General features: G+C 44.1%; 1 protein-coding gene across 1 annotated transcript in view; it reads right to left on the bottom strand.

The window, feature by feature from the left end:
• LOC133044568 (ADP-ribose glycohydrolase MACROD2-like) overlaps positions 1 to 17,539 on the bottom strand; it is a 900,047-nt gene that overhangs the window by 117,177 nt on the left and 765,331 nt on the right. Inside the window, exons 7-8 of the mRNA XM_061125972.1 lie at positions 10,062 to 10,124; positions 4,997 to 5,065 (exon numbers count right to left, since the gene is read on the bottom strand). Of these exons, the coding sequence (XP_060981955.1) occupies positions 4,997 to 5,065; positions 10,062 to 10,124 (132 nt within the window). The remainder of the gene's footprint in view (positions 1 to 4,996; positions 5,066 to 10,061; positions 10,125 to 17,539) is intronic.

The raw sequence follows: 17,539 nt of genomic DNA, 5'->3' as shown, positions 1-17,539 counted from the left end.
TCACTGAACTACCAGAGGGCAAGGGCTCTCATTCCACGCTTCAGACTCTTCCCAGCATAGAGTGAGAGCCCAGACGGGCCGCGGTGTCCAACGCTCCATCAGCGAATAGCTGGGACAGGGGCACAGCCCTGTCCCACCATGGTGGGGCGTGGGCAGGATGCCAAGTGGGGCGAGAAGGGATGCCAAGAACAGGGGAAGAACTAAGGGAAATCAGACGAGAGAAGTCTGAGGGGAGCTTCACGGGTGGCCCAGTGTTTTGTTTCTCCCCAACAGTGTAGACAGGAATAGAAACAGATTCTGGAGGCTTACAGCTACTCGTGGTTGGGAGCTTTTATGCTCATCTCTTGGGCTTCCCTTGTGGCTCAGCTGGTAAAGAATCCACCTGCAATGCGGGAGACCTGGGTTCGATTCCTGAGCTGGGAAGATCCCCTGGAGAAGGGAAAGGCTCCCCACTCTAGTATTTTGGCTGGAGAATTCCATGGACTGTTTAGTCCACGGGATCGCAAAGAGTCGGACACGACTGAGCGACTTTCACTTCACTTCACTTGCTCATCCCTGAATCCGATTCCTCACACATAACCCCATCCTTTCTCTGCTGTCTTCTTTGGCGAGCCTGACTCTTTCTCAAGCTTTCCCCCATCCTCTGGAAATGCTGACCTCTAGGAGGCCTGAAACTAGATTCAGGGTTAAGGTATCCTTCGCCAAGTGACATCCCACTTCATAAACAGCAGACAGCAATGATGTGACTTACTCAGAGCGCCAAAGGAATACAAGCTCGAGTGTGTGTGCACCTGAGCGTTAGTTGATTTTGTTCATATGATGAGCATATGGTTTAGTCTAGCTGACCTTCAAATTCAAATTGGGTACTGATTAAGAAATAAGATGGGCTTGCCAGGTGGTTCAATGGTAAAAGAATCCACTTGCCAATGCAGGAGATGCTGGTTTGATCCCTGGGTTGGGAAGACCCCCTGGAGAAGGAAATGACAACATACTCCAGTATTCTTGGCTGGAGAAGCCCGTGGACAGAGGAGCCTGGTGGATTACAGTCCATGGGGTCACAAAGAGTGGGACATGACTTAGTGACTAAACAACAACAGAAAGAAATAAGATAGGAGAATCAAGATGTGTTTAAATAGCATTGTTCCCCCTAATAAAGTACGTTAACCTTGGCTGCAAGTGAGGATGATCTATTAAGAGTTAATAGGACAGAGAATTCTCCAAGAGTTAAGCAGACTGACTGTATCTTAAATAATGATGATGAGGATATAGCAGTTTCAACCAGAGTACTTGATATTCCTAATGCTCATTTTAATCCTGGGTTTACACTCCCCTTCATCTGATTGCCTCTATATTTGCTAACTTAAATAGCCTTAACATTTGTACTCTTGGGTTTGTATTTAAGCATTTAAATTGTAAACTACCGTTAGATCAATCATTGGAATATTTTTACCAGTAGAGAAAGAAATCTGCCAATAGACAAGTGTGTGCCCTGTTTTATAAATGACCCCAGAGTTCCTATCAACTGACAGATATTTTCTCAGGTTTCTTTAACTTGGAGTTCATTTCTATTCCATCCTGGCTGTCGCACCCACCCCATATGGATGAATTATTCATCAGAATCCCTCCTCCTCACATCTCATCCTCCCAGCTCAACCACTGCCCACCCAAGGGCTGGGATGAGTCACTGGGACAGGTGTCCTCCGTCTGGAGCTCAGAATCTAGCTCTTGATCTATAAGTTGTACCTCCTGTTAGCGGTTTGGACGGTTAGCAGTTACACAGGGTAAATGGGCAGTGAGTATCCATTCTCAGCACCTGGTGGGAAATGTGTCTAGAACACTTGAACAAAATCATAGACCTAGAAGACACCCCCAAAGATGTTTCCTCTTGAAATTATTCTGCTTCTACATATCTGTTTTAATTTTTTTAAAAAAATCTTATCTTCCAAACCAAGTGACATGACCTGCTCATTTCTTTTGTTTATTTTTAGTCCTTGCACTCTAAGAAGACAGTGAGGTTCCTGTGGGAGCAAAAATTATAACAAATATAAAGCCAGTCAACCAATATGCAAAGCTAAAATAATTGACAAGGCTCAAAATCTCTGAGAATTATTTTGGAAAGGATACTAAAAAAAAAAAAAAAAAGGCCAGTCCATAATATTGGTGATTCCAAGACCTAAGAAGAAGATGCTGGGTCAGAAGCAAAGCCTAGAAAAGTCAAGAGCAGGGGCTCCTTGAGAACCTTTGGTCAGCAAAAATGCTCTGCACTTAAACTGGAGAGTGTAATAAGCATTTTTTAAAGCAGTCTTATAGCTGCAGAGATCATAAATACCCCAGACATCACCAAGGAGATATATTTCTGCATGTAACATGATGGTGAATATTTGAAATGAATTCTCAACACATATGAATGCCTTTTAACCTCATTGTGACCTCAATCTTGGAGGATCTCAATGGCAAATTCATTTCTTTTTTTCATTCTAAGCCATGTCTCTATCAATCAAGCTAAAGTATGTTGTATTTCCAACACGTGCAGTTCTATAAGCAATAGATGCTTAGTCTAAGCATTGGAATGATAATCAGTTAAAATGGTGGTCTTCTATAAATACATGCTATTTCAGAAAAAAGGCAAAAATCATAACCTGTATATTCTGTTTTTAATGGAAACTGGATCACATGTAAATGTGCACTTCAAAATTCTTTTCCTTAGATTCAGGGGTTAATGGACATTAACAATTTCAGTAAAAGAATTCCCCTTACTTCACATTTGGTCTTATTAGGAAATGGCATTTGTGATACATGACAGAACTCATTGGCGTTACCACCATTAAAAGTTTCGTGTAAAAAAAGAAACACCTAAAAGTGTTCTGAGAAACTGATCCTGGCATGAGCAATTAATGGTGTGAGATCCTAAAAGCATGAAGAAACATCGCAGTGTGTTTCTGCAAAGGTGTGATGTCTCCAAACCAAACAACGCCACAGGAAAAATCTCAGTTTGAAGCACTTAAATTAGATTACTTCTCTTGTTTCCAAAAACTCTGCTATTCCACTTCAAGACGTTTAAAAATTGTTATCACAGGCTGAATGACTGGGCTGGCTTCGCAGGTGGCTCTGTGGTGAAGAATCTGCTTGCCAGTGTGGGAGATGTAGGAGACACAAGGAGATACAGAGGATGGGGGTTTGATTCCTGGTTGGGGAACTAAGATCGCAGATGCCCAGGAGCCACTCAGCCTGTGCACCGCAAGAGAAGCCCCCTCACACATACCACAAACAGAACAAGCCCACGTGGTACAAAGAAAACCCAGAAAACAAACGTAAAACAGCAACCAAGAAACACATATTTGAGGAGTATGAAGGGAGATGCCAAGGGATTCATTAAAAAAAAAAAAAAAAAGACAATGAACTAGAAAAAGCCCACCAAAACAACAGTACAGTGGATGCCGTCTTGGTCCACAGGATCCCCCTTCAGGAAGGAAGACCTTACTCTTCCAGTCTCTGGCTGCCCTCATCCTTTCTCAAGCTTCTAGGATCATCTGAACAGGAGAGAGGCTTCATCCAAGACCACAACCCCTTCCCCTGGCAGCCAGTGACAGGTTGGGAGGTTTTAAGAGCCAGACTCTCACATCCCAACTGGACATCTCAGAGCTGTCACGCCATCTTCAGCCTGACTGCAGCTTCGGTTGAGAACGCCTCGCGTTCAATTTCTTTATCCAGTTTTCCATTCTTTCCTTTCACAAGTGTTGATTCCAAGAGCCCTCCCTAATAAAGGTTAGCTCCCTAGTCTTCTGGGGAACCCACCCTACATAGGTACCAGGGGAACAGTTTGAGCAATGGGCGTGTATTGCTGTATTCTGGGAGGTAATTCTCCATTCTATAGAGGAGAAAACTGAACCGCAGAGAAGTTAACTACTTGTGATGACATATGGATTCCTTGCTAAGTACTAGAATTTCTTGTGAAAGGCTACATACCTTGCTAGTGCCAGAGACAGGATCTAGGCCTCAAGCATCTGGCCCCAGAGCTCACACTCTTAGCAACTATCCTTCTTACACAGGATGACTCACTTATAAAAACCATTTACAGGCAACAGGAGATGAAACAACTGATGGAAACAGTTGAGTGTTATTTTTAAGACAACTTTGATGTTCTAAACATTGATTCCAGGACTAGCTAATATCAACCTTACATGCAGATATATTTTCTTATCACTCCAAACTGAAGAAATGCATTCAGCATATTAATCTAAAAGTTCCAAGTAGGTCATATGGTTTAGCAGACGCCCATTTGTACAAGTACAACAATCTCATCCACCATTCAGAGAGTTTTTAGTAGTTATCAATTACAGATTTAAAATATTACTTTTTTGTGTGTGGAGACAATTAATCACAGGGGGGAGAAATGACAATTTCATTTTCCTTTAGGTAATACATATTTTTAAAACTGTGTTATCTGCACATGAATGCTCCTGCAATGTCTCCCTCAAACTTTCTCTTAGAACCTACATAAATTTTTCTTTTCCTTTTTTCTTCTTTTAAAGATACTTGGGTCAGCAACATTTTCTCACAGTAACTGTCCACAGAATGAGGAGTGATGCTCTTGTCAAAGATTTATTTTCAAGGATGCCTTTCAAACATTTCTTTTTTATTCTGCCTAGATAATGGAGTTCTCTGGTAGGTGATTCTCAAATGAACCCATTCCTGACAAGTAGCTGTAAACAGCCTCCTTCTGGTGTTTCAAATAAACATCTTCTTTAAACGTAATTTCTCCAATCATCCTGTTGTTTCATGAACAGTTACTGTTAGAGGAACAAATGGATATACAAATTCTGGAAAGGGTAGATATGGAATAAAATAGAGCGGGTTGGCTATTTGTGTTGGAAATAGAGATGCTTAAAGAGGATTGGATGGATTTGCTCACTATTTCATTTTCCCCAAACAAACAAAATCCAGATGGTTTCCTGAGAGTTTGCACAGATTTTTAGATGAGTAAGTGGTCGCATACCTTCATCTTTACAGACTTCAACTGCTTCCTCTGAAGAAGGGCTGGGCGCCGAAGCAGTGCTGGTACCGTCTGTGAGGCAGAAAGAGACGCTGTCTCAGAGTCCGTCCTGCGGGGTGGGCGCTGCCCTGCCCACCTCACCTCCCACCCCACCGAAGGAAGAGGGAGCCCGTTTCACGCTCTCAGACACTGAATGGTCTTCGGAGGGGCTCGGGTTTGTGACCCTCCTCTATGACAATTGGAACAAGAACCCTTGGGTAAGACTGAGCCCAATGAACTACAAACTATGCTTCGGTGAGGAAGACTGGGACTGTTAGGCTTTGGGCTTTTGTTTCTTCCCTCGCCTCTAGAAGAACGGGAGGCTAGCTTTCTTAGTAAAAGGCTGCGAGTTTCTACAAAGTGCTTTTCTGTGTGTGTGTGTAAAGTCTGGGTTTCCTTAGCACCGCGCCTCATCCCGTTAGCCACGCGGTCAGGCTGCAGGGGGTGCGTCGGGCCGGTGTCCATGCGGAGGCCCGGGAAAAGGGGGGCCTTTGTCAAAGCACCAAAAGTCACTCGGTGATTCCATGTCCGTCAGGCACAGGGTGGGGACCAAGGAACCTGGAGGTCCCTGGCCTGCGCTGCCACCCCCCTCCACCCCCACCGCAGCAGCAATTAACCTCATCAGAGCCGGTCTTTCTATTTAGGACTTCAGCACTCCAGGGACTCACTCCACTTGGCCTGCAGAATGGTAACTAACTTACTAACACTGAAATAGTACATTTAAGATGGGAAGGATTACCAAAGTCATTTGGAATGGTCAATACTTGACAAATGGAAAAGGAATGTATACATTTTTTCATGCAGTAACGAGGTTATAGAACTAAAGATAACTCAAAAATGCATGACAACACACACACACACACACACACACACACACACACACACACGCTCAGGACATTTGTATCAGCCTACAGCTGGACAAACGTGTGTTAGTTGCTCAGTCGTGTCTGACTCTTTGCAACCCTGTGGACTGTAGCCCAACAGGCTCCCCTGTCCATGGGATTCTCCAAGCGAGAATACTGGAGTGGGTTGCCATTTCCTCCTCCAGGGGATCTTTCCATCCCAGGGACTGAACTCACGTCTCATGTCTCCTGCATTGGCAGGCGCGGTCTTTACTACTCACGCCACATACGAAGTCCTCTAGAGTGGGTGGCCATTCCCTTCTCCAGGGGATCTTCCCGACCTCAGGGTCCAACTTAGGTCTTCTGCATTGCAATTAGATTCTTTAATGTTTGAGCCACCATGGAAGCTCACTGCTGAGCAAAAGAATCTAACAAAAACCTGTTTTATAATAAAGTGCTGAATATCTCAAAAAAAGACTGATTTTTCCATACAAAGTAAAAAAGCGGCTACCTTGGTAATGCCTTTAAACTTTACAGATATACTTACTAAACTGAATCTCTGAAATAGTATTAATATTATTCTGTGAGCAATTAATAAGTATCTATATTTTCAACAAAAGAAAGGCTAACCAGATTTTTTTTTTTCAGCATATCCTTTGCCTGTAATGTACATGACCATCACTTTCAGGTCACATTTCTATCAGAACAGAGAATAAATCTTTTTAGTAGGGAGATAATGGGAGATGAATCACTTTCTTTTGTTAGGTGACAAACTCCTATGAACAACAAAAGAACAAACTAAAAACAACCAGTTCTCCCTTGATGTCACATCATCCCAGTTCTCTGCTTCCCTTCAAGGCAAAACTCCCCAAGAGAGCAGTCCATGTTGTTGCTCCAGACTTCCTCATCTCACAGCCTCTCTGTAACGTACTCCAATTGGCTTCCATCCTCCTTGCAGCATTCTCTTCTCAAAGGTGTCAGTGACCTCACTTTGCCAAATCCAAGGGTCATTTTTCCTTTCTTATCTTCCTTGACTTCTCAGGAGCATCTCAGAGTCTACTTTGTTCTTTCTGAAATACTTTCTTGCTGCAGCTGTTCCCTTTTCCCTTGTTGCCACAATCCAGATGCCATGGTATCCCAGGCTCGATTCTTCTCCTTATTTACATGTTCTCTCCAGTGAATCTCACCGAGTCACCGGCTTTCAGTAGCATTTCTACACCAGCGACACCCAAGCCTGTGTTTCTGGTCCACATCTCTTCCTAGAAATCCAGACTCATATATCTAAGTGGCTTCTTGACATCCCATATGGCTGAGAGTCCTCTTGGATTTACCATGGGCAAATCTGAACTATCAACTCTATTAACAAAAACTGTGCCCTGTGGCCGTTTTCATACACTAGTTAGTGGCACCATCATCCACATAGTTACTGATGCTCAAAGCCTAGGATGTAGCCTGGGTTTCTATGCCTGTATCTAAACCGTCAGTACATCCTGTCACCTCTGCCTCTGGGATGAAACACAGCAGTCCACTTTGTCTCCATTTCTAGAAACTGCCATCACTACCTTCCTGCTACAGTCTTTCAACTGGTCTCACTTTGGCTCTTTTGACTCATTTTCATTCACAGGTGAGAGTGAGCTAGTTAAAACTGATTATGTTCCCTCACTACTAAACGCCTTCCATTGGCTTCTCCTTGTAGTTCTAATAGAATCAGTTCTTACTGATTACATCAGACACAACCTGGTCCTATGGTGTTTTCCTGAATCACACCCCTGTTCTCCCTTATCCACCAGGCTCCAGTCACTCTGAACTTCCTTCTCTGACCTGTTAAAATTCACCTGAACATCTGCATTTTCTTGTCCCTTCATCTGGAACGTTCTCCTGCCATTTTATCCCTGAAATTTCACTTTAATTACTGTCCTCAGGGAGTCCTCCCTGAGTGCAGCCAATGGAAAGCTGCCTTCTCAGGATTCCTTCTACATCACCTCATTTCTCCATGAGGTGCTTATCACTACCGTGCTTTTCTTATCATTTCCTTTTGGATCACTGCCACTGGAGTAAAAATTTCAAGGAAGAAAAGATACTGTCTTTATAGTTCACTGCCCTATTTCAGGGCCCAGAGCAGTGCTTGGGCCACAGTGAACACTGGACAGGTATTTGTTGAGTGGCTGTTTGAGGAATAAGATCCACCACTTTGATTTGATCATGACAGCAGTCAGAACTGCTGGATGATGCTGGCTGGAGATTGTGCTTTTTGCATGACATGGAAGAGGCGTGCAGAGCTGTGCAGTTAGAATTGAAGCCGGAATTTCTAACGAATGAAAGGAAGATATTTTTATTTTGGAAGAATAACAGCAGGTCAAAAGGATTTTAATGACCACCATTGCACCTCTGACTTCTCTGCACCAGGACTAGGGAGGTAGAGCAGTTACAACCATGCATGCCGACAGTGGCCAAGGCCCGAGGTGAATCCTGCCATTGGGCTTTGAATCGGCGGACGGCCCTGCTTAGCGGAACAAGAAGTGTGTTTGGGAATCTTCTCTACACTGAGAGGCAGCCATACTGTGGTCTGTCCATCTGAGAGGTGGAGAAGAAGGCTTGTGTTCTACGACTCTTTCCTAACATGCAAGACGGTCCCAAATCCATAAAGAAACTGCCTGTTCTCAACTGATTAAGGGGAAAAGAGATGAATAAATAAAATGCAGGCAGATGTGTGGGCATGTAAACATGTGTGTGCCTGTGTGTGTGTGTGTACACGTGTGTGTGTGTGTGTGTGTGTATGAACAGGGTGGGCGAGATTTATGTTGATAAAGAGTTTGGGACAGAGAGCAACTGGGGTTGCAAAGAATCAGGCGTGACTGAGCACACAAACACACACACACATGCACACACACGCACACACACGCAATGAGTGAATAAAACCTGTAAAGCTGCAACATTCAGAGAACGGCCTCAGCCGTCAGCAGCCGGGTGACTAATACTCATCAGCCTCAAACAGTGAGAACAGTGACAGCTTTTCACAGCAGCCTCATCTTCCACGGAACATAACGACATGGTGACCGGGAGCTGGGGGCAACGGTGGTGCGGATGACAACGTTTTTCTATATCAGAAATTCATTCCATCCCAAGGACTACATTTAAGCAAGGGGAGCGGGCTGACCCAGCAGCAGGTACACAAGGTCCCGGCGCCTTGCTTCAGCGCCTCCTCTGATGGGCCGTCTTCAATTCCATCTTCCAGTTTAATAGTAAAGGCTTTCAGTTCTCCAGCAAGAGTTCCCAGGTTAATGGAGGAACTTCTCACTGACAAACCTATCACACTACCTGGTTTGTTTCCAAGAGTCCAGCATAAGGCTCAGACTGTGGCTGGCACATGAACAGAGCTCCCCGTTTTAAAGATGCCCCACTTATTGGGCTCATTAGAACCAGAAGAATGACTCAGAAAAATAGAAGGAGGAGGTTTTTGTTTGGGTGGTTATGTTGACAACTGCATAACGTGTGTGTGAATTGTTCTTTCAAAGGAGAGTGTGCCTGAGTATAAAAATGGGGAGGAAGAAAAGAAAAACCTAAGGTGATGACCATCTTTTTTGAGTCTTAAGTGTTAAAAATGTTCAATTTACAACCCACAGCAGAAGATCTCTCAGCATGTCATTGGCACCTCCGTTCTTTGGATCTCACAGAGCGCTGGGTGTGGGGTAGTCAAGGCCACATCACAGCATCATCCACAACATACAGAAAAATGAACAGAAGCACAGCTCTTCAAAAGTGAGTGCAGAACAGTACGGGACACTCCATGTGTTGTGGAAGAAACGCCTCTGATACCTGTCCTTTGAATGTTTCTCATTCTGTTTTTCCCCTCTAACTAAACCTGCTGATTCTGACCTGCCCTAGTCAGCCCAGCTCTGACGCGGTCCTTCCAGCCTCTGCTGGGCCCATGCAGAGCATCACTGAGCCAGCTGCTATCACACGGGAGCAAAGAGGAGCTCGTGACTGACACCTCAGAGGGTCCTCTTCCGACTAAAGACCCTGATACTCCGCGTTAGCAGGGTTGGTGATCACCTGAGGGAGACCAGGGTGGACACTGAGGTTAACCCGGTGAAACGGCATAAACATTGAAAAAAGCACTAAGTCAAGCTATTGTTCACCTCTGGGGACGAGGCCGAGGAGACGCTTCAAAAGAAATCTGAGCCCACCTGCTTCTTGGCTCTGCTCTTCTATTTCTTCCGCACTTGGCTTTTCCTCTGGACCATTCTCATCTTTTAAGAAAACCACAGAGGGAAAAAAAAATATACATCAAGTCAATTTATGAAATATCTCTTTATGGCCAATATGCAGCAGTGAAATTAATTGTAACCAATGTAGCATGGCTCGCCATAAAGCGAGGCAGAGAGATGAATCAGAGGCGTGAAACAGAAAAATTACCTACATAAATAGGTGCATTTATCCTCGGCCCTTCTCACATGATTTGGCTTGGTGGAAAGCTGAACTGCGGTAAACAAAATTCACTCAGCAGTTCCAGTCACATCTCTCCTCTCACACAGCACTTCCCAAAGTGCCAAACAGATTTTAATTTCAATTTGCTTTTATCCCTTGACTCAAGCAATATGCAACGTGTAAGGAGCGTTGGCTGATTATGTTCCTACGCACTTTATTTTCCTGTTTGATTTATGTTGCAAAAAACCTACTTATTTTTACTTAATTTTTTTTCAGTTTTTACTTAAATTTTTTTACTGGGGTATAGCTGTTTTACCGTGTTGTGTTTCTGCCGCACAACAAAGTGAATCAGTCACACATATACGAATATCCCCTCCCTCTTGGACCTCCCTTCCACCCCCTCCCCATCCCACCCCACCCCATTAATTTCTCAGACATTTACTTTACGTTTTACATAGGACAGTCTAACATTTCTATGCTATAAAATATTCTGTCTTGAACAGATGATGCTGGTCAAGTTTATGCTGGAATACATAACTCCTTGAAAAATAAATAACTGGGCAGATATAATGGTGGCTATATATTAGAAACTAGCTAAAAATTTCCCTTTGGCTTAAACTGTATATAATATATCTCTGTGGATTTATGTGCAGAAAAAAGTAAACTTTTCAAAGCAAATAAAGGCATCACTTTAGAACTCATTGCTGGGAGGGTTTCCAAATGTGTTTAGAAATCCTTTTAAATGATAAATTTATATAAAGACAAAGGAATAAAATATAAGACACACAGTTTAAGTACAGAAAACAGAGAAACAGAAGTTATCACCACACGCGGGTTAATGATGGCCAAAGCGCCCTGTTGCTCAAGAGGTGGAATCTACTTCTTTACTCCTTAAGTTCGGACTGGTTCTATGACTTGCTTAGACCAGTGAAATGTGGACATGATTCTCTGGGCCCCTCAAGCCAAAGCCTAAGAGAACTGGCAGCTTTTCCCTTCTGTGTCTGGGAAGCCAATCACCTGCTTAAAGACACTCAAGTGAGCCCCCCGAGGGGCGAGGGGGACAGGGAGAGAGTGGCAGAGGGACCAGGCATGTGGATGAAGCCATCTCCCACCTTCCTACCTGGTCCTGCTGTCAGCTGAATGCACCCGATTGATGACCTCAGCCAAGATCACAAAGAGCAGAAAGATCACCCTGCTGAGTCCTTTAAAAATTCCTGACCCCCAGCCAGGCTTAGACCACCTAACTGAGTTGTACTTGAGTGCTCTGACCCACCATCTGTTACAACTACCAACACTTAATCCAGAGGCAAGAGGATGGGCATCCTCCCAGAGGAGGACGCGATTGGTGGAGCTGAAATAAGAGCCTCGGCGGCAGTGAGGGAACCTTTCACCAAGCAGTTCTGCAAAAGAACCTATTGAGGAGAGTGGAAAATGTGAAAACATCTGAAATTGACCTGAATGAAAGAAAAAGTTTATAACAGAGTGACAAAAATAAATAAACAAATAAGAGCAACATTGACATGGGGAAGGGATGCAATCGATGAATAAAGTGTATAAGGGTGGGGACATCCCCAGGGGTCCGGTGGTTAACAATCCACTTTGCAATGCAGGGGACATGGGTTTGATCCCTGGTCAAGGAACTAAGATCCAACATGCCACAGAGCAGCTAAGCCCACTTGCCTGAACTACTGAGCCTGTGCCCCAGAGCCCATGTGCCACAACTAGAGTCCATGGGCCGCAATGGAAGATCCCACGTGATGCAATGAAGATCCTGCATGCTGCAACTAAGTCCCAGCACAGCCAGAGCATGTATATAATTCCCTTGCTTGCTCTTTGGAAGAACGGCTATGACAGACCTAGACAGTGTATTAAAAAGCAGAGACATTACTTTGCTGACAAAGGTCCATATAGTCAAAGCTGTGGTTTTTCCACTAGTCATGTACGGATGCTGAACACTGAAGAATTGATGCTTTTCAACTGTGGTGTTAGAAAAGACTCGAGGGTCCCTTGCACTGCAAGGAGATCAAACCAGTCCATCCTAAAAGAAATCAACCCTGAATATTCACTGGAAGGGCTGATGCTGAAGTTGAAGCTCCAATACTTTGGCCACCTGATGCGAAGAGCTGACTCGTTTGAAAAGACCCTGACACTGGGAAAGATTGAAGGCAGGAGCAGAAGGGGAAGACAGAGGGTGAGCTGACTGGATGGCGTCACTGACTCAATGGATGTGAGTTTGAGCAAGTTCTGGGAGACTGTGAAGGACAGGGAAGCCTGGCGTGCTGCAGTCCATGGGGTCGCAAAGAGTTGCACATGACTTAGCGACTGAACCACAACAAATTCCCTCTGCCCAGCACTGTGCCATTTGCCACAGGGTCATAGTATCACCTTGGTAGGGGTGGCTCTGCAGTTCCCCAAACCCAAGGTTCTCCGTGGCATATTTACAAGGACATTTCTGACATCTCTCTGTCCTGGTTCTCCAGGGAGGTGCTATAGGAAGGCAGCGGTCATCCTTGATGTTCCCGCTCCTGTCCACAAGGTCCAGTTGGTCCAGGAGCACGTGTCAAAGCCATAGGTCAGTGTTCTGCCTTCCTCCAACCACATGGACTCAGACTCAAGCAGGAAAAATCTACCAGCTTTCCTGTCTCCCCCGACAGCCAGACCTTTTAACGCAGATTTTACAATAGGCTTGAAGTCTGCAGTGACCGACTGTTTTTAAAATTAATCTGGTCACCGCATCTCTCATTGAGTGTGGGTAAAAAGCTTTCTTGTGAAGAGAGAAAGAGAGAAGGGAAAGAGAAACAACAGTTAAGTCGCAGGAAGGTCCCAGCGGTCCTAAACACATGAAAAGGAAATTCAGAGCCCCCACGTCCAACGTTACAACCGTAAGAAACAGTCTGATTCTTTATCTCACCTATGGCTACTGAGTTTTTACCCTTAATCCCCGCGTCCGCGGTGGTCCCACTCCCTAATGAAATTGCCCAAGTGGCATGTTTTGTTTTCCACTTGGAAAACAGAGTCTTGGCTGTGGGGTGCTCTGGGTTGCAGGATTTCTGCCCTTTGGAAGCAAATTCAAGGAACACTTGGTATGTTTATCACGGAGTAAATGCCTTCTAGAAGAATGCTATATTTGGCATTTGAGTGCCTTGCCCTCAAACGAAAAGGTTTAGGTATATTGCTTTCATCAGTTTCCAAAGACAGTGCATCTTCAGAGCCAGCAGGGGGAGCCAGTGTAGAAGTCTTGCTTTCCAAGCCCAACTGATACATTCTCCGGCAATTAGACTAGCATTCATTTCACTTTCAGAAGGACAGTTTGCCTGGCTTCTAACATCCCATCCATTTAAAATGCCTCAAATGGGTGAGTTCTGAGTGAAACAGCGGGCTTCCTCTGGTAGGAAAGAAAAAAATCCCATTACACCGTTACCCATAAGTATTGGATAAGGACAAGCTTTCCTTTTTGTGGCCTTGTCTGTCTAGCTGTCTTCACAGGAAGCACATAAACAATAAAAAAGTGAAGCAGACTGTGGAATGTAAACTTGAGGTTATTAGAAGGGATTTAAAAGGCTCACAATAAATGTGAAGAAATATACGGAAGTGACAGGCTATTTTGTGAGCCCAAAAAATGTCACATGGAAGCTAAATTCTCCTAGTTAATATAGCTCTAGGATTCCATATTTATTTCCAATAATAAATTTCCACCTCATTCATGTTGAGTGTCACATAAGACTACTTCCCCACGCCTACAAGCATGGTGACCTGTGCAAATTCTAATCGTTAAATTATTTTTACTTCTCCAGTATGAAACCTCTGCCCTCTATTCTTTCAGCCCATATGCATGGAGCACATACTATATGCAAGGATATTTCAGGGATTTTATAGAAATAAAAATGAGAGACTCCTGCTGTAAAGCTGGAACTCTCCCACTTTCTCAAGTACAAAACCAAGAAGTTCACGATCAGGACAACAGCATTGCAGACTCAGCATCTGATGCATGTTCTTGAGTTGCTTTGCAGTTACCATAACTGCCACCAGAGGGGAAAAAAACTAACTGTGTGATGCCAGACTGCAGCCTTGCCAGAAGCCCCTCCCTCCGTCTCGAGAAGCACTGAGTCTATGGTCAGCATGACTCCAAGAACTGACCTCAAGGGAACGAAATGGACATGACTGCCCGTAGTAGTCTCTGTCTTTGTTGGCATCAATATAATTGCAGTCTATCCTGCCCATATATGAGAGCAGGCAACTAAAACTGTCAGGAAAGAGACGCTGACATCTTCCACTCTAGAACACCATGTTGACATGAAGAAGTTCCAGAAGACAGACCTTCCCCTCTAATCCCACAGAAATGGGATGATGTTCTGACAAGCGGGAACTTGCCAGCAGCTCTTTGAAGCAAACTGTCCTCAGCAGAAAGCCCCTTTTCCTGTCACTGTAGCAAAGCTACACTGTAACTAAGTTTTAAGCCAGGCACCCCCACCTCTACTCATTTCCGGCCCAAGCACGCCTTTCAAACCTTTTAATCACATAAAACCTTGCCTGACTTGTAGATCAAAGAAGAATAAACAATTAACAGATGACCAGATCGCTTCCTGAGCTTCCCTTTCGGTAATCTCATGAGCAAACTGTGTGACCAAGCTGTGTGAACAAGACAGTGTCTAGGGGAAGATGACAGAAATCAACAGCCTGACGCAGTGGGGGACAGGGACGAGTCTCACCCCCTGTCTCAGTAATTAACTGAGGTTACTCTCCTCCTTTCCTTTAAACCTTTTATGGCTGAGTGGAATCTTTGGAGGTGTGTTTTGGGGGATGTTGAGTCCACCATCTCCCCAGATTGTTGACATTCTGATTATAAGGCCCATTTCCTTCCTACCCTTTGTGAGTATTAATTCTGTAAGTGGCAAGCAGTAGGGTCTCCCATTGATAACAAAGTAAATTTGTGTAAATGTGCTGTTCATGTTTAATTCTATATGGATGAGCTTTTTAAGGGCAAAATTTCAATGTCGTGGTTACAAATTGCTATCCTGATATTTGCAGTTCCTCTTGTGAGATATGCATAGGGATGGGAGGGGAAAGAGAGGTAAGTCAGAACAAACGCACCTTGCTGCTGGGGAAACAGCCTGACGTGTGCTGCCTCCGAGCACAGTTATCTTTTCCAAGGTTTCTGCACATGGGCAGGGCACAGGCAACTCAAACCCAGTGGTTTGCAGCCTGGATTACTGGTTTCGGTTCTTGAGTTCCTTGGTAAGGGATCATAAATCTCAGGGTCCTTCCACTGCTGTTGGACTTGACCCAGGGATATGGCTAATGAACTGTCAGTGGACATGACCGGAGCAAAGAGCTTGAGCAAAGTCCAAGCATAATTGGACTTAGTGCTGGTGATTTTACCATTGGCCATGACAAGATGACGCCTCTGTAGCCACTGGCTTAAAGAGGATGAGAGAGACCAGGAGCAGACTTGACCCACATCACAGTCTGGAGGCAAGACCAGAAAACTCACAGCATGATATCCAACGGCCCAACGGAGCCAGCCTACATCAGCAGACCCACGGTCAACCTGCAAACCTCTGAGGATGAGAACAAATCTCTTTGTTGTAAGGCTCTGAATTTTGGGGTGATTTGTTATATAGTTTTATTGTGATAATAGCTGATTAATACCAATGGTATCTTAATTTTTCTCAGGTCAGGAAGTCTCAGTTTGTTGTTTTTTTTTAAACTCAGCACTTTTTCATTTATAAAGAATTCAGTCTTAAATTTTGTATTTTGCCACACAGCTATATCCTTACATATTCCAAAACTCTCTAGAAGACACTCAAAAAATAAATTCAGCTTATATAAGGAATGCTGTTGATGAATAGGCACTGCCATGAATGTTTATGCTTTATTTAATAGAGCTACGTGGTAGCAGGGTAATACCTAGTTAATACCGGCTGACACGTGTGGAATATTGGCTACGTTCCAATCAGTGTCTCAATGCTCTACATAGATTATCAAATTTAATTCTCATAACAACCCAATGAGGTGATGTTATTATTATCCACATTTCGTGGGTGGGGACACTGAGGCACAGAGATGTTAGATAATTTCCCCGAGATCCCACAGTGATGTCAGCAGGGATTCAACCCAGTCAGCTGATACCAGAGTCCCCTGCTGCCTTCCTGGAAACACAACTAGTATTTGTTTGCTGGAAGCATGGGAAAATGATACTTAACATAATAGCTGAAAATTAAACTATAATCTCATACAAGTTAATGCAGAACACTAAGAACATTGAGAAACTAGCTCTTCCAACACTGAAGCCAGATGGGTGCAAAGGTACAACTCTAAATTTGTTCTTTAATAGTAAGGATATTTTGAAATGATTTTAAACAATGGAGAGTTACAGGAATAGTACAAGAAACTTTCTTTTTTGCCCTGATCCATTATAGAGTAAGTTGGGGACATAATCACCCCCTTATCACCTTTGCCAGCCCTGAATACTCTGGTCTGTATTTTCTACAAAGACCATCTCCATGACCACAATGCAACTACCAAGATCAGGAGACCAGCAGTGATGACATTCCTAATACGGAAGCCACAGTCAAGTCTTTGAAAATTTTCTAAGAATACTTTTCATGGCAATCTACCATCACAAACTGCCTTTCATTGTCCTGTTTCTTTAGTCACCTTCAATCTGAGACCAAGACACCCTCCTGACCTCAACCACATCCTGGCTGGTTGGAGTGGGTGGTGGGAGAGGTTGGTTCCCTACCTTACCACCCACACTTCAGTGTGAATGCCTAACCTTGCTCAACTCTGCATAGAGGTTTTTAGGATGAAAGAAAGAAAAGAACAAAAGAAGTGAGGCAGAAAGTTTAGTTTCAAACCTTTAAACATTTGTTCTGGAGGTATTGTCAGCCAATTGATCTAAATATATGAATCTTAGGAAATTAAGTTCCTGAGTTGCCTGCCTCACCACTGCAATGAAAGGCCTCAAGTGTGTATTCCAGGGCAGATCAAAGAGGTGTACACGGTCAGGCAATCACCATCTGACATGAACCGGAGCTGCTACCTCCCAGGGACAGGCACTTCCGCACCTCTGACCTGTTACCGAGAAGCCCTCCACAGTCCTCCTGGGCTAGACTTTTATCTACATTTTTACAGATAAAGATTTCAAGGCTGTGGGGGGTCAAATAACTGCCCCGAAGCCCCACAGTTAGTGGCAGAGCTGAGACTTAAAACTCAGGGCCAGATTGTGCCAAAACCT

This window comes from Dama dama, chromosome 23 (assembly GCF_033118175.1).
Source record: "Dama dama isolate Ldn47 chromosome 23, ASM3311817v1, whole genome shotgun sequence".
In the NCBI taxonomy this organism is placed as follows: domain Eukaryota; kingdom Metazoa; phylum Chordata; class Mammalia; order Artiodactyla; family Cervidae; genus Dama; species Dama dama.
The sequence above is the reverse complement of the archived record's forward strand: the minus strand, read 5'-3'. Positions and strand labels throughout refer to the sequence as shown.